We start from the raw sequence: 26,454 nt of genomic DNA on the forward strand, positions 1-26,454 counted from the left end.
TTTCCCATTCTTCCCTGCTATTAAGTCCGCATTTGTACGTATGGAATTTGCACATATAAAATTGTTCCCTCTTCTTTCTTTTAGCTGCTAAATCTCCCCTTCTTGTTTTATGGTGCAGTTTATTGAATGTCCCCAATAAAAGATGCAATATTACCAGATATTGTGAATAACCATGAATCAGTATATCAGGGTTGGGTTTCTACGTTGCTAAAATGGTATCTTGTAAAAAGATAATGTTCTCTAGTTTGTAATTTTGTCTCTAACATAGTTTTTTAGGTCTCGCTGAAAGCTAATTGTTTGGCGAGATTATAGTAAGGCTTTCAAAAGTCTACCCAAACTGCGGATTAGGTACAGTTCATGTGAGCCAGGCTCGTGCACATCACATCACACACCATTTGTTATCAGCTTGTGAGCCTCGCATCAGACGTCAAAGGAATCCGCTCCCCCGCATCAGACTTCAAAGGAATGCGCTCCCCCGCCCCCGCAATGCCCAGAGCTTGTTTCATTAGAAGGTTTTAAACAAAGACCAGTTCTGTTAAAAGCTGTGAAGTGCTTCTGGGGTGATTCACAAAACTACAAAACCCAGCACGAGACTTCTCATACAGTAAGGGCCTTGTTTTAGTTTGATATAGTGTGCATCTTAAATATTTTGTAGGCAGTTGTCTAGCCTCCATTTTCACCCTGTTCCTTATAATTATTGGCAGTTTTCTGTAGTAGATTCCTGCAGAGGAGTTTTGATGCAGACATGTACTGCACTCGACAAGTGCTTATCTCCACTACTCAAACTTGCAGGTAGTTGGTGGGCACACGGTGCACTGGTGTTACACCAGGCCACCGTATATCCAGTGCACCATGTGTCCACCCTTTACCTGCGTGATGTTTCTTTCAGGTCATGTGTGTGCTGCTCATGTCTCCTTCTTTCGCACACAGACTCTTTCCCAGCAAACGTTCCCCCGTACTTCCTGCTTCGGCTTCCCTCAGTTCTGTGACAGCCTCACAAGTCCCCTCGGACATTCCACGCGATTTTCAATGGCGCTGCTACAAATCACATGCCACTGTAGGAAACTATATGCCTCTCAATCACAGAGATGCTTATGGGAGACAGGACAGTAATTGAGTTTGTACCCGCCATCCGCCTGATTTCAAATGAGCACTGAGACAACTGTTAATAGACACTTTCTGATCAATCAGGCAGTTGCGTGACCCGCCGCACCCTGGAAATGGACACTGCACCCTAACACTCTTTAGACCACCCACACTGCTCCCTCACACTACTTTAGGCCACACACACTGCACCCTAACACTACTTTAGGCCACACACACTGCACCCTCACACTACTTTAGCCACGCACACTGCGCCCTCACACTACTTTGGGCCATGCACCCTCCGCCCTCACACTACTTTAGACCACGCACAATGTGCCCTCACTCTGCACCCTCACGCACTCTGCACCCTCACACACACTGCACCCTCACACACTCTGCACCCTCACACACTCTGCACCCTCACACGCACACTGCGCCCTCACACTACTTTAGGCCACACACACTGCACCCTCACACTACTTTACGCCACACACACTGCGCCCTCACACTCCTTTAGGCCACACACACTGTGCCCTCACACTACTTTAGGCCACACACTGCACCCTCACACACTCTGCACCCTCACACTCTGCACCCTCACACTCTGCACCCTCGCACTCTGCACTCTCACACTCTGCACTCTCACACACCCTGCACCCTCACACTACTTTAGGCCACACACACACTGCGCCCTCACACTACTTTAGGCCACGCACACTGCGCCCTCACACTACTTTAGGCCACGCACACTGCGCCCTCACACTACTTTAGGCCACACACACTGCGCCCTCACACTACTTTAGGCCACACACACTGCACCCACACACATTCTGCACCCTCACACATTCTGCACCCTCACACATTCTGCACCCTCACACATTCTGCACCCTCACACATTCTGCACCCTCACACATTCTGCACCCTCACACATTCTGCACCCTCACATTCTGCACCCTCACACACTCTGCACCCTCAATGCAACATACACTCCAAATACCACTCAGTGCCACATAATTACACTCCACATAATTACACTGCACTCAATGCAACATAAACTCCAAATACGACTCAATGCCATATAATTACACGCCACATAATTACACTCTACTGAATGCAACACACACTCCACACAATACCACTCAGTGCCACATAATTATATGCTGCATAATTACACTGCACTCAATGTAACATACACTCCAAACAATACCACTCATTGACCACATAATTACACACCACATAATTACACTCTACTGAATACAACAAACACTCCAGACAATACCACTCAGTGCCACATAATTATATGCTACATAATTACACTGCGCTTAACGCAACATACACTCCAAATACCACTCAGTGCCACATAATTACACTGCACTCAATGCAACATACACTCCAAATACCACTCAGTGCCACATAATTACACTCTATCTATCTATCGCCCTCACTCTGTCTATCGCCCTCACTGTCTATCGCCCTCACTCTGTCTATCGCCTCACTCTGTCTATCGCCCTCACTCTGTCTATCGCCCTCACTCTGTCTATCGCCCTCACTCTGTCTATCGCCCTCACTCTGTCTATCGCCCTCACTCTGTCTATCGCCCTCACTCTGTCTATCGCCCTCACTCTGTCTATCGCATCACCACAGCATCACTGAACGCCACAGCATCACTCAGGGGAACCAGAACATCACTGAACGCCACAGCATCACTCAGGGGCACCAGAACATCACTGAACGCCACATCATCACTCAGGGGCACCACAACATCACTGAACGCCACAGCATCACTCAGGGGCACCACAACATCCCTGAACGCTACAGCATCACTCAGCGCCACCACAGCATTAATCTGTGCAACCATTCAACAACAACTGGTTCAAATATGTTCTCTCAATGTTTCAAGCTTTATTACAAATGTCACAAAAAGATGTTAATATTTCACTTCTGTTCTTGGATTTTCGTCACAATAAAATACACTGAACATAATCTTCACAAAAGTTATTTACAAAAGTTTAAGCTATTGCTATTATAAATTACAATAACATTTTATTTAAGTATTAATTATTAAAAATTATTAAAAGCCATTGTTATTTGTATTGTCAATACATCTAAGTCATATAAATACAACACATATTGCATTACAAATGCTATATGTGTCACATTTGCGAAAGTTAAAACTATTGGCATTGTAAATGACAAAGCTATTAATTTCGCTATTTTCAAAACCAACACATAAATAAAAAATGTGTCATTTACAATACCAATAGCTCAAACGTTCCTAATGCGAGACCTATTGCATGGGAGCCCGTTGAAGATTGTCCTCAGCATCTTCAGGGTGTGGAGTAGGAAGCATTGACAACGTTGGCCTGTGCGATTATTCTGAAGTTTGAATATGAGCAAAGGAACAATTTGTCAACACAATAAATGAATCTAATAGAATGAAATATTGACTGTATTATTTAACACAATATTGCTCTGTGTGTTAGGTTCATGGCTATACATTTCTCCTTTGTACTTTGCCTTCTATTTTGTGTGGTTATGAGTGAATGCTGATGCACAAGCTGTATATATGAATTATTGCGGCATTTCGAAATATTGGTTGAAACATTTTTTAGATTGTGTTGTGTGATACATACATTTTTGAAAGTTATTTAATATTAACTAATAATTAAAAGATGTTGTCTCACACACTGTAAACTTTCTCTTTTATGCCCTTCTGTATGTTTTTCTTATAACAGAATGTAATTGTGGTTGCTTAAGGTTTTTAGGTCTCGCCTACGCAGCAAGCAAGCGCTGCTTAGGAGATGACCTCTTGGAATCGCACATGACTTTTTGGGAAACTCGTGCATGTACTGCACTGTTCCCAATGAGCCCTTGTGCATGTGTGGCGTTTACCTTGTGGGAGCGAGCAGCGGCGCCATCTGTTTGCAATTATCACGCTCGTTCTCGCAAGGTAAACGCCACACATGGTTTGAGCCCTGAAGCAGCGCCCCGTTCCCCACCGTAGCGTTGGCGATATCTGATGCAGACACCAGTCTTTTATTGGGATGTATGTGCCCCTGGTAAAAGATGCTCGATTTCAGACGGGACATTACTTTTCCACAGGCAGCATTTCACCCTCGGAATCTGTTTCCACGGATTACATGGTGCTAATGCCAACGATAACCGCTGTGTGCACAATGTTACTAGGCGCACACAGCAGCAGTCGCCTGTCCAAGATCAGCAGAGAGCCTGCGTGACACATTTCTTTGAAAGCCTCTGCCTGGCAAAGGAAATGTCTCAGGATGTACCGCCGTGGTAAGAATAGCAGAGTGCGGCGTCCATGTCAAGCGACTGTTCACAGTAGCCACAGCGGAATCCCTGCCTGGCGATGACTCACTCGCCCCTGCTTCTCTCTTGCGCATTGCCCCTGCCAGCATGCTCAGTTTCCTGCTGGTTTACTTTGATTCAGAGCGCGGCGCCGCTTACTGGTCACCCCGCTCGCACGGAGACACAAGGTAATTGTGTGCGTAGGCTCACCCCGCAGCTATAATCCACATCCGAATACATGTTTTCCTATTGGAGTTCTGCAAGCGAAAAGGAGAAATACTTTTAATTTCCTTCTAAATGATGTGCAACATGAAAAGGGCATTTTGTGCCCATTCCTGGCAATTTGGGAGTCTCTATGGGGGACTATCTCTCGCAATGTGACCCTCAGACCGCCATGCGCTCAGCTACCGGTGCTCTGTGTAGGGGCCGGATCATGGCCCAAACAACAATTTTAATCCAAGGATGCGGCACTCCAGACTGGGATTGGTTTTTAAGCTTAGTTTATTCACACTTCAGCTCGACCAACGCGTTTCAGCCTACCGCGGCTTTGTTTTACGGTAAGTGAGCCGTCATTTGTTTTCACATTATATCTCATTTCTGCCATAAGGGGGCATTATGGGATATGTAGTATTCTTATGTTCATACAATAGACTTTGAGCAGTTTTTAACTTAGTCATTGCAGTGGAATAGCAGTTATTTTACGCGCCTTTTATGGAGTATAGTACCCATGTCTTTACAAGTTTGCCAGTTTAAATTGGAAATCAACCTTTTTTTCAGCCCTTATATTGCATGCTGGGATGTGTAGTACAGCGTTTAACAACCAATTACCAAGCCAGTCGTTATGTGTATTGTCCTGGTGAAATTGTAACTCCTTGCATTTCAGCGCTATTTCTCATGATTAAGTTAGTACTTCCAATCATGGCTTTGTTCCGATATAGTATCTCTTTTGATATTAATAATCTGTACTTCATAGACCAGTCCCAGATTCGCTTGTCTTTTGAGGATATAGTACCTTGAAATCTAGGACCAGGTTGGGTTGTTTTATTTTCTTTGAGAAAGTTTGTGTAATTCTGTACTTACACATTTTCTAGTATTGCTGTTCAATTATCACTCCAGATGCACATAGAGCTCCTAGTCGTTGTTCATCCCTTTTGGCGCTTTAGTTTTGAGTCTAATGATTAGACGTGATTCTGTCGGTCTTAGTTTTCTTCGACTGGTTTTCTTCGACTCTTCTCTTCCTCTTTCATCTGGTGTTACCATGACGATTCCGTAGTATGTCATAGCCTTCCAGTTGCTGTTTTGGCAGGATGCTATGTGTTTGGCTGTGGCATAGGACATGTCTTTATTTTTCACTGCCCTAATGTGTTCCAATATTCTCTTTTTCAGCATGCATGTGGTGCTTCCGATGCACTGCATTTTACATTCACATTCAATGATGTACACCACATATGTGGACGTGCATGTTATTATCTCGTGTATTGTTGTTGTCTTGCCATTTCGTTCTTTATAGCTGTTTTTGTTTTGTCCGAGCTTACATGCCTTACAGATATTGCATTTTTTAAAACACCTTTGCTGATCAGTCAACCAGTTGCTTCTTTCTTTTTGGTATTTTCCTTTGAAATGGCTTTTCACTAGTTGATCTTGCAATGACTCCGTTTTTCTGTAGCTGATCAAAACAAAATAACAAAATATATATATATATATGACCGTCCTCCTTGTTTGCACTATGGTGTTGTAAAAAAATTTCAAATACCTTAATCCTGAAGAAATTGCGTTTGGATTCCGTTTGTGCTGTGGTGTACTCGAACTGCTGGGCTACGGACAGGAGCTCGGCTGGGTTCGTTCCTTATATATATGTGTATATATATATATATATATATATCAACCATCAAAGTTTCAACCAACAGCCCAAACATTAAAATAAAAATACACAGATGTATATATATATACAATAGTAGCAGCAATACGTCCATATTTAAAATGCAGAATGCTTCAGAATTAGATCCAATAATAGCTGCAATGTATAATATCTGCTCTCATTAGTAAAAGACCCTGATGTAAAGTGCCGGGTGCTTTACAACTGTATATAAAACTAGGCTGCAAACAGTACCATAAAATCACACCAAATAGAACAATACAAGAAGAAAAAACAGTTCATTGATATAGGTAAACGGTAAAGTGCAACTCATGATCTTTACACTGGTCTAATTTTTAAAATTGCATTGCGCTTGTACCAAACTGCCTCTAAAAATTTGCTAACAGCTACAACAGTTCTAGGGGAGAGATCAGTTTTTAGAATCCTTAGTGCTATTTTATATTGTGCTATGGGGGTCTTGTTTGGGGAAAAAAAAGCCAGTTCGGGCTTTCGGCCTATCAGTCAATATAAATTGCGTTGTTTTTGAACGCGCCTTTCAATATGGCACATAAATAGGTTTAACAAATGAGAAAATTCCGTCTGCAAAGGCCTATTAATTCAGAGCAAGACATCAAGAGAGCTTCCTGGATTTACGCCCAGATTTTATGCCTGTTGATCGCGAAACAATATTATTTTCATAAGCAGCTAATTTACCTGTCATCTTTGAGTGTTTACATGAATATGCAGCAGGACGTCCGTACGATTGGGGTAAGGATATCCATATGTCACCCGGGAGGTTCAGCTCTGCATAATGGATCTGCCACCAGGCAGTGGGATAGGCTGAGGGCGGGGCATAATAATGCATCACTTGCGTATGACAAGGGCAGGCTCACACACATTGCACCTGGGTTCAGGGCGCAATTAGACCCGAACTTCGGGTGGGGTGTATGGGTTCACAGGCCAGCCAATGGAGGCAGGCTAACACTTCAAGGAATGGGGCAGACCTATCCTTGGAGCCAATACAAGACAGAGCGATACATTGTGCATTGTAAACTTTGGTCCAACCCTATGCGATGACAACAAACACGTTTCAGTGCATTTGACAGTGTTTATAGGCTACAGACAGATGTTTAACAAGTTGGAAATTATAGTCCTAATGATGTGCAGAGTTGAGCCCGCGAGCTGGTTGTGTATATTTAAACTAGGTGCGTGATTGATTTGGCACATTACACGTGCACGGACTTCACGCACCCGCTGCATTTAATACTTCAAGTTCCTTCCCTATCGATGCGTTTCACTGCCCTGCTATGTTGCTTTCCTTCTTTGCAGTAGGCTGTCTTTGCTTGTGATTTTTTCTTTTAAGGAAATGCACAAGGGAGGTGGAAAACGGACACTATCTTTACTCGTGTGCAACATGTCCATTATTAGGCCTCAAAAGCCGGGCCAGGCTTCAGGGGAAACAACCGTTACAACGCATGCTTTATAACGCATGCTTTTACCCTGCATGCCATTACAACGAAATGGCTTGCTGTAGGGGGGTAGAAGGTGTTGGATTTAACTCCAACACCTTCCCTACTGTTGCACAGATTGGAGTTGGAATAGTAAATTATACTGTTCCTAACTACAGTGCACCCAGACAGCAAGCCGTTGTAACGACTTGCGTTGTAGTGGCTTGTGAAGTAAAACATGCGTTGTAACGTCATACAACCATTCTCATGTTTTATGTGTTTACGTTTGCACAGCAGCAACTAAACTAATCATGGACTGCTCTGGGAGATGCACAGAAAACTTATGTAAGGCCCGCTCCCTGTTTGTGCCCCCCCCCCTGCTGTGTTAGCACACTCCATTGAGTTAGGGCCAACCATAGGGCGGTGGGATTTGATTTTCATAGCGGTATGATGACTGTATTGCAATTTGTTAATGATCTTCTGACTCTGATGGGCCATGATTTTGTTCTGCATGTTGAGATCCGACTCGCGTGCTGTACTTAAGGAAGGAAGCCACAAAGCTGTCACACCTTCTTCCTATAAGTCTGCCTCCTTCTGTACCCTAGTCACTATGCATTCAAGCGGTTGCGTCTTATTTTATCTGAGGCAGTTTTTAGGTCTCGCCTGTCGATGCGCATGCGCATCGAGCAAGCGAGACTATGGGGGCTTATCCACTCTTTGTCCAACTTGCAAGGAATCGTGGCGATTCCTTGCAGTGCCCGTGACTTTTAAGCTCAATGCGCATGCGCATTGAGCTTAAAAGCGCGTGCACATGCCCCCAGCCGCCTGCCTTGCCTACTCTCCCGCCCCCTCACTTCTTGATTGCACGGCCGCTAGGCCGTGCCTCCCCTACTCTCCTCCTCCTACTCTCCTCCCCTCGCCGTCTGTTCCCGCACTCCTCCCACACCCCGGCTCCGTCCCCTCCCCTGCCCGCCGTGTCGTGCTTTACATTTCGCACATTCTCTCTGCCCGCAGTTTGCAGACATTGCCTCAAACCCCCTGGAAATGTGTTTTTTTTAAAGTTCTGGACAGATTGGGTTGTTTTGATTCAGCCAATCCTTTCAAAGCTTTTTGAAATATAATAATGCATAACACCGCAGTAGCACAAGCGCTAAACGTTACCTACGGAATCTGTACAGTCTCATCGCACTCCCAATGATGGGGCCAGTGCAGTTTCACACGGTGTTCTGTCGCCTCGCCGCATCCACTAAATCCTTTTCCATTCTCCTCTTAGGGCGTTCCTCCAAAGCAGCCGTCCCGGTCCCGGAGTGCATGCAGGTCAGATAGGGACTCCAGGGTACCCGGCAGAGCGCTCTACGTGCCGGCAGGGCGTCGTTCACTTTTACGCACTACCGATGTTTGGCAGCGAGTGTTATCGGCCCTGGGGGACTTCAAATACAGTCCGCTAGCTGTTCTGGTTATCGCCCCCGGGTCTCCGGCCCAGCTCCGCAGTGCCTGCCTACCTCTTCATCGGCTCGCAGCTCCAAACCGCACGTCTCACGGTAAAAGTTCCTGCCGCGAGCGGGACCAGCAGACTCTCTTCCGCAGTCAGTAGCAGGGCTTGCTGTACATTCGGGCCCCCCGGGCAGCACAAAACAGAGGGTGAGTCGTCCCTAGCGATCTCCACGGCGACGCACAGTTCCCCGCCTCAGGTCCGCAGCGCCACCATTTTGTACATTCACGGCTTCGGAGGTCAGCAGCAGATTCCTCAGTCCCGTCAAGAGGTAAAAGCAATGATCACAGCGAAATATACCGCCTCCAAGTTCCGATGCTTACATTTATACGTTTGGTATTTAGAGGAGCACAATAACCAGGATAAATTACGGGGTGAATCGCCCGAACTGCAAGAGCCTCACTCGAGTGTGGCCATCTTGCTTGGCGCCCTCTAGCGCCCCCCCAAGATGCACTGTAAACTTCTAGAGACAATGGTAGAGCAATTACAACATTGTGTTCAAAAGGACTTATAAGGCAGCATTAGAAAAAATATTATTCAGAAGTACAACTAGCCAAAAAAGCAAATTTTAAGGCGAGGATAGCAGAGTCTGGCAATAAGTCCAATAAAACCCTATATGGGCCCAGAGGCCGCCATTAGAGACTATCAACCCTCGGCTGATTGTTGTAATCAACTGGCTCCATACTTTTAAAGTAAAACCAAAACCATTTAAGCTAGCCTTTTATTAGATCCTCTGGGCAACTATCCCTAAAAATAAATTTGAACTATATAGGGATCTCCACACAGGACTGCATGCACTATCTGAAACATACACCCCTCACCCTCACTCACTCACCCTCAACCCCTCACCCTCAACCCCTCACCCTCACTTACCCCCACCCTCACTCACCCTCAACCCCTCACCCTCACTCACCCTCTCACCCTCACTCACCCTCAACCCCTCACCCTCACTCACCCTCAACCCCTCACCCTCACTCACCCTCAACCCCTCACCCTCACTCACCCTCACCACCCTCAACCCCTCACCCTCACTCACCCTCACTCACCCTCACTCACCCTCACTCACCCTCACTCACCCTCACTCACCCTCACTCACCCTCACTCACCCTCACTCACCCTCACTCACCCTCACCCTCACTCACCCTCACTCACCCTCAACCCCTCACCCTCACTCACCCTCAACCCCTCACCCTCACTCACCCTCAACCCCTCACCCTCACCCTCACCCTCACCCTCACTCACCCTCACCCTCACCCTCACTCACCCTCAACCCCTCACCCTCACACAGTGCAATAGGTCTCAGACCATTTCAGTTAGAGCTTTTAGAAATGTTTATGGCTTTTTTTATTTGTAATACTTTAGCATTGGCTACAGGAAACAAAAATGCTAAACATTTACAAAAAAAACCCATAAACAATTCTAAAAGCACTAACTCTAATGGTGCGAGACCTATTGCATTTCCAATGCTTGTTGCAGTATTCCACGCTTGAGTTCTTTTTTTAATAACTCCAAGTAATATGTTTCTGAATAGCTTGACTTTAACAGAAACGCAGTTAAAGGATCTACTATGAGCCGATCTAAAATGGGCTGTAAAAAACAGATGAAAATTGTGTGCCCTGTAATTTCTAGTTCGTGGAGTGAAAACAAATAGCAGCTACACAATATGTGCACAATCACCACATGCATTCCCCAGAATGAGGGATAACTTCCCAATTGCAGATGCGTAATTCCCCATCCCACAGCGTGCAAACAACACCTAGCCACTGTTTACTACCATTATAGGTGAGAGGTACCATCAGCCGCAAATCACTGGAGCAGACACCTTCAATCCATGACATATTATAAATCAGTTTTGAATGCAAAGTGGTGTTTGGCCATAACAGAGTTTGTGCCATATCGTGATTGAGCCCTCTGTCTGAATCTGAAAATATGCACACTTTAACAGAGACCAGATCAATTGATGGTCAGTGTTCAAAAAGGATTTCCTGTGACCCTCCAAATTTATGGAAAATCAAGAACCTAGTAACGAGTGAGAAAATGCATGCCTGTAATCAGTGAGGAGCCACATTTTTTTCTTTTTTTATTCAAGGCTTCATATCTATACCACTTATTTACTATGGTCTGATGAGCCTTTAGCAGTCTGGAGCATATAAAACAGGAGATGGTCAGCCCTACTCCCTAAGATCTAGTTGAAAAACACAAGGATGAGTAAATAATAAACCAGCATTAGTATAGCCAATGGGGCTCGCTTTTGGGACCTTATAAGTATTTAGTAATGCAGCACAATATCCTTGGTGCAACAACATCAACTTACGAGGTCCCAAAGGCGAGACCTATTGGCTATGCCAATGCATGTTTGTACACTGATATTTCCCCTGCCTTAGGAACCTGAAGGAGTAGCGGGGATCCCTTTTACTTTGCATTATTCCGAGGATTTTAGCATCGGTTCTGGGTCTGAGTTCTCCCGACCATCATTTGGTGTCCCATGATGAGGTGTTCTTGCCGAAGATTCCTACTGCTATCTTGGCAGGGTATGCCCAGATGTGGGTCCCTTGCTCACTTTGCCACTGGATTCAAGCTAGCCTGGATGATGATGGCTGATTAGCCAGAAACCTGTCCCAGGATGCTTGTTTCCGGTCCAGGGAAGGCATGGCTTGGCTTTTCGGGCTGGACTGTTCCCATGAGGCACAGGGTCAGACTGATTTGCATATGGTCATGTCTGAAAAGGCGTGGTGGAGTGAGCTAAAGAATGATGATGGATTAAACCCAGATCAGTTGACTGGGGGTGAGTACTTGCATTGTTCAATACTCCGTCCATCATCCCCTTTGGTTTTGCTTTGTTCGCCCTAAGTTGGCAGGGTATGCCCAGACGTGGGTTCCTTGCTCACTTTGCCACTGGATTCAAGCTAGCCTGGCTGATGACTGCTGATTAGCCAGAAACCGGTCCCAGGAGGCTTGTTTCCGGTCCAGGGAAGACATGGCTTGGCAGTTCGGGCTGGACTGTTCCCATGAGGCACACGGTCAGACTGATTTGCATATGGCCATGTCTGAACTGAGGTGGCGGAGTGAGCTAAAGAATGCTGCTGGATTAAACCCAGATCAGTTGACTGGGGGTGAGTGCTTGCATTGTTCAACACTCCGTCCATCATCCCCTTTGGTTTTGGTGTTGAGCTTCAGACAGTTAGTTGGCTTTTATCCTATTAGCTACTTTGGTCATGGATAATGTGATCTTGTTTCTTGTGTTGGGTGTTCTTGTCCAAAAGGGGAGGGTGTGAATACCTGTCATTGGCGTAGGAGAGGCTGCTGTCATGTATACGGCTGACACTGGGCCGGAGATGGATATCCACTTCCATTGTCCTTCTTAAACTTTGAGTGCGGCTGGTTGATGTTTTTGCCATCTTTAATTATGTACATATTTGTACTTTTATAACTGTATGAATGATGGTTGCCTTCTTCGCAAAAATTGTGTCAGATTCCATCAGTTTAATTTCTTTCATGAAAATGTATGACAAAACTATTAGGCCAGACTTAATTATTGTGAAATGCAAGTGTTAAAGGCACTAGACTTGAGGTTGCATTGTTATAACTACCCTGTGCTATAGCCTGGTGGCAGGTATTTTGTCACATAGAATCTCGTAGATGGCTATGGTTTTGGTGCTGAAAAACCAGTGGAACAACTCTTGTGGGGAGAAAATATGCATGCTAATGCTTATTAGGCCCTCTTAAGAGGGATTTTATGTTGTTTTGACACCGGTGATTATTAACATTGAGTACTTTTATTACGATGTATCTAAAGTTTGGCTTGTGGGAAAGCTTATGCACAACACAGTAGGGCTGAGTTGGTTGTGGAGATGCATAAATGATAAAGACCAGGTTGGTCAATTTGGAAACGTTTTTTCAAATACCATGGTTCTGATCTTTTTTTTTTTTAACGAAAAATTGACATTGAATGTAGGCCCCATTTATTATGAAACACATGTACATGTCAGTAGGCTTAAACGCTGATTTATTATTGCCCCCTGCTCAAGACTGCAGACATTTATCTTGTTACATGACATCTCGCAGATAACCTTTTTGGGCAAAGATTTTGCTGTTCATTTCTCCCTCTTTAACCATCCCAGTGGGAAAATAATTTGTAAGCGACTTGGTAGAATGGTATTAGCAGTAGTATTTCATTCTTTTCAAATTGTAAGATTACTAACACATTCGTTCTAAATGCAGTGGCCGTGCTGGAGCTTAAAACAACTGTACACATTTGTTTTTGCAAGCATATGTCCCACATGTTTCTGCAGCAGCATGTTTTCTTCTTTTATTGTAATTTATACTGCTTATGTTGCTGAGTTTGTGTGTGCGTTGTGGTTGAGTATGTGGGTGAATGCGAGGATACGTCGGTGGGTGGATGAATAGATGCATGAGTCCAAGGATGAGCGATAGAGGGCATGTATGATGGATGGTTTATTGTGTGACTAAGACATCGTTATCTTAAAAGGCACTTTAATTTATAAGCGTGACCTGTTGAAATGTCCATTGTTTGTTCTAGTAGCTACAACCTTTAGGACGGTATGGAATTTTGTCGATAATTATTAGATGGTTTACACCACTAAAAGATTGGCTAATAGCGGCCTTACAAAACAGGCCTGCACCCTTTTCCCCCACGAATTGCTGAGGAGAGTGCTTGGAAATCAAGTAATGGTGCATATTTGAAGGTGTGCGCATTAAAATATTCAGTGTTCCTTTAAACGAATTTTCTCCCAGTGACACAATTGCGTTGTTAATACTAGCACGTTTTTTTCTGCAAATGTATCTTCTCTGTGCATATGACAACCTTTCCCATTCTATGTTGGCTGAATTTGGTATGCAGTATGAATTACTTTAAATGTAGGGCAGCATTCATAATTTTTTAACGAATGATTGTCTAATGTAGGCAGCCTGCTTGTGCATGGTCATCCAACTTTTGTTAAAAATACATTTGCACACTGAAATAATTTCGGAGATATTCAAATTTAAACATAAGTTTCGCTTGCGGTGACTTCCTTTACATCTTTGTCTAAATTCCCTTTTAGTAATGCTGTTCCCTGTTGATTTTTAGTGTTTTGATGAACATCAGTTGCGTGAAATCTAAAATAAATGACAGCAAGTATTAAACATGTTTCCATTGCCATTTGTTTTGCCAGAGAGAATTCGCGGCTTGCAGCAGACGTATACAAGGATATGCCAGAAACTAGTTTCACCCGCACAATTTCGAACCCTGAGGTGGTGATGAAAAGACGGAGACAAAAGAAACTTGAGCAGAGAATGCAAGAGTTTCGGAGCTCTGACGGCCGACCTGACTCTGGTATGAGGTCACCCTCTAGTTCCCATTTTCACAGTCTGTGAAGTCTATTGTATGGGGCTTTAAGATGGGATACTGTTCATGAAAAGGGTATAGTCTGAGTGTACCATGTCTGTTACAGAGAGCATGCAGCCTAATAGTTTGAGGGTGCAGTGAAACTTGTGTTTGGTTGCTTGTATATTACAAATGTTCTGTCTTATACTACCTGGTACAGCTTTACACTGATGCCCTATTTGTTACCGCTTTTTATGTGGTGATCTGTAGTAGAGAATGTGGGAACAGTATGGTGCAAAATTTGAGTGGGGCATCAGCCGGACTAGCTTGTCTGAAATGCGAGCTGCAAAACATTCTCAGAAGGTCTGTCACTGCTTAGAAATGTAAATATTATTACCAGATTAATTAAGTGTATATAAATAAACAGGCAAATTTGAAAATCATAAATTTCAAAACATCCTGTGTGGTGGAATTTTAAATTGAAGGCTAAAAATGAAGTTGGTATCCTCAGACTTGTTGGTGGGATAGTGCAAGTGCGTAAAACTATATAGTATGAATGATTGGTTCCATTAATTGAATATAGAAAAGCTTCAACCTTTCCATTGAAATTATGATTTTTGTAAGTTTGTTTGTGAATTAAATAAAATATTTAATCACTTGTATATTGTTTTGTGGTTCAAATCCTCTAAATCACTTAGGCCGGGATCCCAGGTTTTCAGTAATGACTCAATGGGGATCTCCATACTCCAATAATTATTCATTGGGGGGGTCTCTGGATTCCAGTAATTGTTAAGTGGGGGTCCACAGAAGTTAAAAGTTAAGAACCACTGCTTTAGACCTCTCAATGCAATAAAGGACGCTACTGGATGATGATAATCATCATGACTCTGCCCTGTGTCCAGTCCCGCTGATACTGACTTCATATTAGCTAGGGCCTGAATATATTATAGTTTTTCATCTTAGATAAATTGAAAGCAAGTCGCTTTCCTGTCTGTTCATTTTTAGGTCTTAACTGAGACCTTGCATGCGCTGTCGCTTGCATGGCATTTCGTTTGCTAAATGGGGGCTTAGAGCCCATACCATTGGTTGGTCTTGTTATTCATTTTCTTGCTTCTCTTTGGGCAGCGCATGCTTCTCCCGAGCATGGCCCAAGTACTGCTTTCTTGTCCAATGCAGTTATCCAGTATTGGGGTATCTTCCATAGATTCACATGCCTGAATCATTCCCCGTCGTTGTAGTGGGAGTCCCACGGTACATAAATAACAAAGTAGTAGGTAAAAATTAGTAACTTTCAATGGGCTATTATGGTAGTATCCATATATTATATAGCCTATTAGTCTCCTTTTACAAAAAGGACCAAAGTAAAAACTCAGCCAATCAGCAACCAGCACCCTCTAGAACCTTCCCCAGAGAGGGTGAGTCCCTCAGATTTTCACCGCACTTCGTTGTGTAAGGGAGTCTCCCTGAGCTCTGCTCAGTTTTCTTCATTTTTTCAGATAAGTTAATTTCAGCTTTCTTTACAAAGAATGTCTGATACAATAGGATTATTTAGAGCCTGTAAATCCTGGGGGAAAAAGAGAGTGCATGTGGATGATGCACATAAGGACTGTCTCTATTGTCTCGGAGACAAAACAATGCAAGATCTGCCGCACCTGCTCTACTAAAACCCTGAGGGATAGAGAAGGAAGACTTCTAATCTGGCTAAAGAAGAAGCAGTCTGCTGCCTATGATGTGGATAGTGACACGTCTTCTTTGTCAACCAAGAGGCCCACGTTGCCTGCGGGTCAGCCTGAAGAGAGAAGGAAACAATCTAAAGTCTCTCAAATGGCCAAAGAATCTCGAAAAAAGAAGAAACAGCCAAAGGTCTCCTCAGAGATTGGTTCCCCATAGTCCGCAGGAGCCCCAGTGGAAAAATCAGGATATTCTGGCCTTGCCAAAGGTAAATCGGGCCAGAAATCTTCTTCAGCGTCAAGTTCACAGTCGACTCCTCTGACCGGAGGATATCTGAGGGTCTCACAACATTATGGATAGGGCCGCTAGTAGATTTCAACTTTCTACAGTGGTGCACCAGTTGGACTGTTTCCTTCATGATTTTAAGGACCAGGCAAGAATAACTGTCAGATCAATACCCATCATTGATCATATTTGGCAAGAAGGAATCAAGGTCATGAAGACTCCCAGCTTCTGTGGTTCCTGTGCTTTCAAGATAGAGCACCAGAGGGTTCTCCTGCGTGTCTTATAAGTCAACCTAAACCGGACTTGGTGATCTTGCAGGCTGCTCAGGCAAGGTCAAAAAATCCATCTACGCCTAAAATGTCTCCGCCAGACAAAGAAGGTCGACGCCTTTATTCAACTGGAAAAGAAGCTCTCATCAATGGTGGCAGTCTCAGTTCGGGCGGCTAATGGTTTGGCCATTTTAGCCCGTTATGATAGACAAATCTGACATAGGTTCACTAAAAGAAGTCATCCCTGAAGATAGCAAGGAGGAGTTTCTCAAAATTCTCACGGAAGGAGAGAGAGCAGCGTCAGAAATCATTGACATTGCTATGGACATTGCCACAATAGGTTTCAGGCAATTAGCTGACGCTGACGTTTTACGGCGTCAAGGGTGGTTGAAGGCAACAAATTTCCGCCCTGAAGTTCAAACAAAAATTTGGGATATGTCCTATGAAGGGACAGTCTGTTCGGCAGCCATATTGATGAGGCACTGACCTCCATCAATAAAAATACGGACACTGCTAAAGTGCTTTGAACCCTACAATACCGCAAAGCGTCCTTTCGGGGAGCCCGAGGCAGGGGCTTTCCCAATTATTGAGGGAATTACCAAGGTTCTCAATCCTATCAAACCTATCAACTGCAATACCGTCAAGGTTACCAGCAGCAATCTTACCGCCAGGCAAATACAGCTGGTTTCTCCAGACAGGGCTCCAAAAAAAAGCCAGGATCCCAAGGCCGTGACACCGGCCGCAAGCAGTGATTGCACCATGGTGCCAGCTGCTTCCCTTTCCTTCCAGACTGGTGCTACAATCCCAGAACACATCGATCAGTGGTGAGACATCACTTCGGACAAGTGGGTCTTGGATCTCATCTCTTATGGCCACACATTGGAATTCATCAAAAAACCACCCAATAGCCCTCCCAGGGGATCACATCCCCCTCACCTTCACTTACTCACGAAAGAAGCACAGGCCATGCTTCAGAAAGGGGCTATAGTAAGGTCCTCTTCCTAAAGGAGGAAAGGCTTTTACTCCACTTTCTTTCTCATTCGCAAAAAGTCGGGAGAGTGGAGGCCTATCCTAGATCTTAGAAAATTGAACAAATTCTTAAAGAGCCAGATTTTCAGAATGTTCACTCTTTCGGACATCCTACGACACCTCAACAAGGGCAATTTTATGACTTCATTGTATCTCGAGGATGCATACTTCCATGTCCCTATTCACCCAAAACACAGAAAATTCCTAAGGTTCACAGTGGCTGGTACCCACTATCAATTCCGAGTTCTTCCATTTGGCCTCAAATCGGCTCCACGGACGTTCACAAAATTCCTCGCTCCAGTGGCAGCAGCCTTGCGAGGCAAAGGTCATCAGGTATTCCCTTACCTCGATGACTGGCAGCTAAAGGCGCCGTCTTCTCGCCTAGTGGAGAATGCAACGAAAGATTGCCTATCTCTTTTCCACAAGCTGGGTCTCTCAGTCAATTATCAGAAATCCTCAATCTTCCCAAACCAGATAACATTTCTGGGAGCCAAACTGAACACCATCCAGATCAAAGCTTTCCTTTCCGAAGAAAGACGGCACAGATTACTGGCATTAGCACTCAAGCTGTGCAGAAAAAAAGTGCGTTTCTGTGACAGCGTTCAGATCTCTACTGAAAATGATCTCTTCCGCAATAGATCTTGTGCCACTAACTCGTTTGCACATGAGACCTCTTCAAGAGGAACTGCAATGTCAATAGATTCAGACCTCAGGCTCCTTCGACAACGTAATCATTGTCACTTCTCGGATTAAGGAGGCCCTGAGATGGTGGACCTAGACTTCACATCTGTCCCAAGGTCAGTCTCTTCTTCCAGTCATCCAAGTTCCGTAGTAACAACGCATGCTTCTATGGAAGGTTGGGGAGGACACTTGCAGGGCCTAGCTCAAGGGAAGTGGTCCTTGGTCCAACAGCAGATGCACATAAACAGACTGGAGCTGAAAGCCATTTTCCTATCTCTTCGGGCTTTCCTTCCTCGAATTCAAGGGTCTTCGGTGTTGATCCGGACAGCCAACACCACAAGCATGTTCACTCTGTCACAAGATGTGCAGCAGTTGTGGAACCGGCTGGCGCTCCAACACATCTAACTGACAGCGGAGCATTTCCCGGGTCTCCGGAATACCTTAGCGGATACCTTGAGCAGGACGAGCAACAGCTGTCACAAATGGGAGCTGGAACAAGCACAGCTGGACATGATATTTGCAATCTGGGGGAAACCGGCACTGGAACTATTTGCGACCCACCTCAACTCCAAATGCCGATTCTATGCAAGCAGATTCCCACTCCCAAACTCTCGAGGGAATGCCCTTTTGATGAGATGGTCAGGGATATATGCATATGCTTTTACCCTAATTTCTCTAATACCAAGGATCCTCACGAAGATGAAAGGGGAGAGTTGCTGCATCATTCTGATAGCCCCCTGGTGGCCCAGGCAACATTGGTACACAGAACTCCTCCTTCTCTCAGAATCGCGTAAAGCCAACGCTGTTGACACAGAACAAGGGCCAAGTGTGTCACCCGGAACCAGTTTCTCTGCAGCTGCATGCGTGGCTCGTGAGTTCTTGGAATTTAGATGCTTGAACATTGACCAAGACCGCAAAGACATTATTGGCAAAACTAGAGATGAAAGTACCAACAAGACTTACAAGCTTAAGTGGAAGCGCTTCTGTATATGGTGCAAACGTACAGAGATAGATCCATTTCTCTCTGCTCCGGAAGACATCCTGCCTTACTTGCTTTCTCTAGCAAGATCAGGCATTTCTCACTCGTCAGTGCGAGTTCACCTGGTGGCCATTTCACGATACAGACGATCGCCACATACTCCGACTTTATGGTCATCAAGAGTGGTAAAACAATTCATGAAGGGACTATTTAGAGGTTTTCCGCCCGTCAAAGCTCCACCTCCGGAATGGCAGCTTAATGTAGTGTTGTCTCAGTTGCTAAAACAACCATTCAAGCCCATTCACAAGGCAGAATTGAAGTATTTGACTTGGAAAGTCGCTCTTCTTCTAGCTCTGACTTCGACAAGGAGGGTTAGTGTGATATAGGCCTTCACTATTTCCCATCGATTTCTGCGATTCACTGATCAGATGGTCATTCTAAGAACGAACCCCAAGTTAATTCCTACGGTCCGTACTCACTTCCATTTGAATGAACCAGTCATTCTAAGGACGCTCTTCTCTAACCCATCCACGCCTGCTGAAAGAGCACTACACACGTTAGACCTCAAGAGATGTCTTAAAATGTATTTGCAAAGGACTAAGGACATAAGGAAATCGAATCAGCTATTTATAGCTTATGGTCAAACCTCTCAAGGAACTGCAGTCTCTAAAGTTACCATAGCCAGGTGGATTACGAATGCTATTCAATTTTGTCATGACAAAGCTGGCAAGCCTTTATCAAGGACTGTGAGAGCGCTCTCCACTAGATCAGTTTCTGCATCAACTGCTCTTTTGTAATGTAATGTAAAGTATATTTATAGAGCGAACTGCAAACCATCGGGCTCCTGGCACTGAAGGAGAAAGGAAAAAGACATCTATGACAGAAGCATGTAGGTATTAAACTCTGGGAAAGAGCCAGGTTTTAATTTGTTTACGAAACGGCAAAAGATCTTTCATCTGTTGCAGCTCCTTGGGTAGCTTATTCCAGAGTCTTGCAGCAGCAACACTGAAAGTTTGCCCCCCAGCTTAGCTCTTATGATCAGGGCTACTTTCACCCAATTAGCTGAGGAGGACCGAAGGCAACGGGTGGGGACATACCAGCAAAATTTACTCTGCAATGGTAAAGGCTCCAAACCGTGCAGTGCCTTAAACACAACTCAGAGGGATTTGAAGTGAATCCTCTGCACTATAGGGGAGCCAGTGCAACTCCGCAAGGGCCTGAGAGGAGGAAGATTGGCGAGGACGTATTAAAGCCAGCTAGGCTGCTATATTCTGAATCCTCTGCAGTCTCCCAATTAAATACTTGGGAGACTCTAGCAGTAGAGAATTACAGAAATCCAGCCTGCTTAAAACCACGCTCCTGACTACCAGGGAGATGAGGGAGGATTTTCCTCAAGATCCTAATATGGGAGAAGCAGCTCCCCACGGTTTTATTAACGTGAGTTTCCAAAGTCAGCTTCTCATTAAAAGAAACTCCCAAATTGCGAACCGACTTGGATGGTACCAATGGGGGATCAGCAGGAATAGGCGAGAAGTCAACCGGAAGGGAATAGGGCACTCTCCCACCCTCAATACAGATGATTTCAGTTTTATCTGCATTACATTGCAGAGAGTTGTTTCTTAGCCAATGTACCACATTCTGCATATAGGCATGGAAGTTCTCCAATGTGGATGACTGTTCTCCCTCCAGTGATAGAATCAGCTGGATGTCATCCGCATAGTTTATCAGGCCAATGCCGTGAGATTTAATGACATCCACCAGGGGACGCATATAGACGTTAAATAGAATGGGACTAATTTCAGAGTCCTGTGGCACACCATGGTGGATCTTGGTAAACTTTGACTGAAAAGGGGGGAGAGCCACCGCCTGACATCTATCAGATAGATAGGAATGGAGCCATTTCTGTGCCTGCTACTCCCACTTCTTCCAATCGTTCCAGGAGAACCTTGTGATTGACCGTGTCGAATGCGGCAGACAGGTCTAACAGGATCAAGATGGCATGTTGACTCTTGTCTGCACGCAAGCGAAGATCATCCAACACAGTCTACAGGGCAGTCTCCTTCCCATGTCCTGGGCGGAATCCAAACTGAACGTCATCCAGTAGATCATTTACCTCCAAAAACTGGGAGAGTGCCCTGCTCACAAGGTGCTCAATGATCTTCACTGGCTATGGAAGGAGTGAGATATGCCTGTAGTTCTTAAGGCAGGCTGGGTCAAGTGAGGTTTTTTTCATTAAGGGGGAAACAACCGCTTGCTTCCAACACGAGGGAACCACCGCACTGCACAAGGATTGATTACACAACTGCCTTAGTGGAGGAAACAGTTCAGAACCTACCACTTTCCAGACCCTGTGGGTAAAAGGGTCTGAAGATGAGCCAGAAGAAACCCCAAGAGCAGTTTGATCAAAAATCTCTACAGAAGGAATATCAAAGTGATCTAGAAAAGGCATCTGAGCCGAGGCCTTCATCACTCTCAGGTCCTCCTGCCTATCCTTCGGGGGGGCCAGTATCCTCATCAACTGTACTCTCCCCTTCTAGCCCTTCAATAATTTTACTGATCTTATTTAAAAAAAAAAAAGCAACTAGGCTATCAGAAAGTTCCGGCGTGGGGGAGAACCTTATTTTTAATGCAGGCGGGGCTAGCAATATCATTCAGTATTTTAAAAACGCTTTTGGAGCGGAGTGCTACTTGAAAAAATCTGCAGAGCTGCTACATGGCAGACGACGCACACGTTTGCAAAGCATTATTGCCTGGAATCATCACAGCGTGCTGACCCATCAGTGGGACAGGCAGTGTTAGGAAACCTATTCTCTTAAGGTAAGCCTCTTTGATGAGAGGTTTGATTGTTATATATGTGTTTTAAATGTATAAAATGTTTCATATTTGAATATTTGATCTTTTGACTAGTATTGCATGTCACGTTATTGTAGCACTACCCACAGTCCACAAGGGTGCTTCTCTTTGGCTACATTATACGCATATTCATGCATATGTTTCCATGTATGTATGTATATATATATATATATATATATATGTGTGTATATATATATATGTATATATGTGTGTATATATATATATATGTATATATATGTGTATATATATATATGTATATATATATGTATATATATGTGTGTATATATATATATATGTGTATATATATGTATATATATATATATATATATGTGTATATATATGTGTGTATATATGTGTATATATATGTGTATATATATGTGTATATATATGTGTATATATATGTGTATATATATATATCAATGCTCGAAGGTGTCCACCTTTGAGTAGCACGCGAACAGCAGCTTGGTTTATGTATAGGTGAGGACGGGGATCCACTCGTAGACGCCACTCCGTACGGGATCTGCCCGACGCGTTTCGAAGCTCCATTTGCTTCTCTTCAGGGGCTTTAACGGAAGCGGTGTGCGCAACCGCCGACCCACTTCCCCATTTTATATATAACACACCCAACGATGGGAGGCTCAAATGAGACTGTGCATTCTGGGAAGTGTGGTCCGGGAAGCACACAATCAAGTCCTGTATGGACTCCACAAGTGGGCCCGTCCTCGATTCCAAGTACGACTGCTGCTTCACTTTAGTGACCCCCAGGGTGCCGGGGTGGTGCATACTCCGCGGCTGGACGGCCGCGTATAAATCAATGCTCGAAGGTGTCCACCTTTGAGTAGCACGCGAACAGCATATATAATATGTGAACAAGGGCTTTCGAGCCCGAAACGCGTCATGCGCTGAAAAACAATGGTCAAGAAATGAACATCTCGCCTAAGATTCCTGTGGTCCGTCTCCTTCTTCGCCATTTGGAGGTCGTAGGAGAATACGTGGGGGGGGGGGTTAATGAATTGATACACAGGGCTACACAATATCACGGGGTAGACATACACACAGGCCCTATAGACAAAGACTTCTTGATGGATACCTTTGATAACACACAAAGGTCTACATCCATTTTACCAATGCTTAAGGGAGTAATTAAACACGCTTCTGAAGTCTTCAAAGACCCAGTCAGAACTCGAATCATTAACCCTCGTATAGAGAAGAAATATAAAGCCGCCCCTTCAGACCCGGCATATATTAAAGGGCCAGTACCACTAGACTCACTTGTAGTTTCCAACGCAGGCAAGAGAGCAAACTCGCAAACATCAGGTGATGCTGCCCCATCAGATAAAGAGTCTAAGTTACTGGACGCATCAGGGAAGAGAACTGCGTCTCAAGCAGCAAACATGTGGCGTATTGCCAACACACAGACATTGCTAGCCAGATATGATAGAGCACATTATGACGAGTTAGAGTCACTAATGAAACACCTCCCTGACAAGTACAAGGATAGAGCACACAAACTCATCCAAGAGGGTAAAAACATTACAAACACCTCCATCAGGTGTGCCCTTGACGCAGCGGATACTGCGTCTAGAGAAGTTAACACCAGCGTCTTCCTACGCAGCCACGCCTGGCTTCGTATATCAGGATTCAAACCTGAGGTACAAAGTGCCATTCTTAATCAACCTTTTGATGAGCAACACCTATTTGGACCCAATGTGGATGTATCTCTTGAAAAAATGAAGAAAGATACAGACACCGCCAAATCTATCGGAGCCCTGCAGTCGCAGGCTCCCAGACGTTCTTTCCGTCGCTCATCCTATAGAGGTGCCACCAGAGGATATTCCTCAGACACAGCTTCTGCCTCATACAAAGCCCCCACACAGTCCACTTACGGCAAGGGCTACCAAAGGGGTGGGTACAGAGGTAACAATATCAAGGGCAGAGGTAAAAATGAACAACTCCCGCTCTGCCTCTACCCCTGCCCAATGACTCCCTTCCCCTTCCCCCGTCCTATTCCACTCCTGTCGGGGGAAGACTCCAACAATACCTGCCAGCCTGGGAAAATATCACATCAGACAGGTGGGTGTTACAAATTATTCAATCAGGTTACGGTCTGGAACTAAAATCTACCACCCCCCCCACCCCCAACATACCACCCAAGCAGCGTCCAATGTTACAGGAACATTTACCATTGCTCAGACAAGAGGTAATATCCCTCCTGCAGAAAAATGCAATAGGATAGTTTCAGAGCACCAGAAAAACAAAGGAGTATACTCACTATATTTCCTAATACCAAAAAATAACTGATCTCTAAGACCCATCCTAGACCTCAGACCTCTAAACGTTTACATTCAGTCGGACCATTTCCATATGGTCACACTTCAACAGGTCCTTCCACTACTGGTACTAAACGACTTCCTTGCCACTCTAGATGTCAAGGACGCCTACTTCCATATTCCCATCCACGCAGCGCACAGAAAATATCTCAGATTTGTGCTAGACGGGCAGCACTACCAGTTCAAAGTGCTCCCATTCGGAGTCACAACAGTGCCACGGGTGTTTACCAAATGCCTAGCAGTAGTAGCAGCACACGTAGGAAGACAGCATATTCATGTCTTCCCATATCTAGATGACTGGCTCATAAAAGCCAGCTCATACAGCCAGTGTGTACAACACACTCACGCTACCATTCAACTGCTTCACGGCTTGGGATTCACAGTAAATGACACCAAGTCGCATCTACAACCCTCACACATGCAACAGTGTCTCGGCGCTACAATAAACACCCAACTAACACTAGCATATCCCTCTCCAGCAAGGATAACAAGCGTACAAACTCTCCTAACAACATTCAAGCCGCAACACTCGCTACCAGCTCGAGTGTTCATGCAGCTCATAGTAATGATGGAATCTTGCATATTTGTAGTACCTCACGCAAGATTGCAAATGCGTCCACTTCAAGAGTGCCTAGCACACCAATGGAACCAGGCTCAAGATCAACTGACAGACCTAGTGTTGGTAGACGGTTGGACTCATCGTTCTCTGCAATTGTGGAACACCAAAAACCTTTTAAAGGGCGACCGTTTCTAGAGCCAGTTCCTCAAATAGTCATGACAGCGGATGCATCGCTCTCCGGCTGGGGAGCCCACCTCCTGCATCACACCATGCAAGGCAGGTGGACACCGCAACAAAAGCTACTCAACATCAACCACCTAGAGTTACTAGCTGTGTTTCTAGCCCTAAAAGCTTTTCAAACTCAAGTGTCAGGCAAAGCTGTCTTAGGCCGCACAGACAATATGACCGCTATGTACTACATAAACCAACAAGGAGGGACTCACTCTCTGCAGCTCTGTTAGCACAGCAGATATGGAGATGGGCTATACCACTAAAGATCTACCTATTAGCCAAAACACGTCCCAGGAGTACAAAACACTATGGCAGATCTGCTATGTCGACAAACTCAGCAAATCCACAAATGGGAACTTCATCCACAAGTTCTTCATCCGTTCTTTCAAATGTGGGGACAACCTCAAATAGACCTCTTTGCCACCCACGAAAACGCAAAATGCCCAAACTTTGCCGCCAGATACCCACACCCATTGTCCAAAGGCAATGCGATATGGATGAACTGGTCAAAACTATTTGCGTACGCTTTTCCTCCTCTCCCACTACTTCCATTAGTGGTACGCAAACTACAGCAACATTCCCTAACGCTCATCCTAATTGCTCCAACTTGGGCCAGACAACCGTGGTACACCACGCTATTACAAATGTCTGTTGTACCACACCAAAAACTAAACCTATCTCCACGCCTATTAACGCAGAACCATGGAGAGATCAGACACCCGGACCCAGCTCAGCTCAACCTAGCGATCTGGCTCCTGAGGTCATAGAGTTTTTTTTACCTCAACCTTCCCCCAGAATGTATGAACGTTATCAAAGAAGCTAGACGCCCCACCACTAGAGCATGTTACGCTGCTAAGTGGAAAAGGTTTGTCATATACTGCCATAACAACCAAATTAATCCTTTAGACGTGTCTATTCAACACATCATCTGATATTTATTGCACCTTCAAAAGTGTAACTTAGCCTACACGTCTATCAGGTTACACCTTGCGGCCATTGCGGCATACTTGCAAAATAGACAACATCTATCTCTTTTTAGAGTGCCAGCTATTAA

The 26,454-nt window shown here is 44.7% G+C and overlaps 1 protein-coding gene across 14 annotated transcripts in view; it reads left to right on the top strand.

Annotated features, from left to right (window-relative positions):
• Positions 1 to 26,454, top strand: part of AFDN (afadin, adherens junction formation factor) — a 1,642,835-nt gene that overhangs the window by 241,374 nt on the left and 1,375,007 nt on the right. For all 14 annotated transcript variants that reach the window (XM_078648844.1, XM_078648846.1, XM_078648851.1 and 11 more), the window contains exon 5: positions 14,362 to 14,522. In XM_078648844.1, the coding sequence (XP_078504970.1) occupies positions 14,362 to 14,522 (161 nt within the window). The remainder of the gene's footprint in view (positions 1 to 14,361; positions 14,523 to 26,454) is intronic.

The sequence above is a fragment of the Lissotriton helveticus genome, chromosome 6 (genome assembly GCF_964261635.1).
Source record: "Lissotriton helveticus chromosome 6, aLisHel1.1, whole genome shotgun sequence".
Taxonomy (NCBI): domain Eukaryota; kingdom Metazoa; phylum Chordata; class Amphibia; order Caudata; family Salamandridae; genus Lissotriton; species Lissotriton helveticus.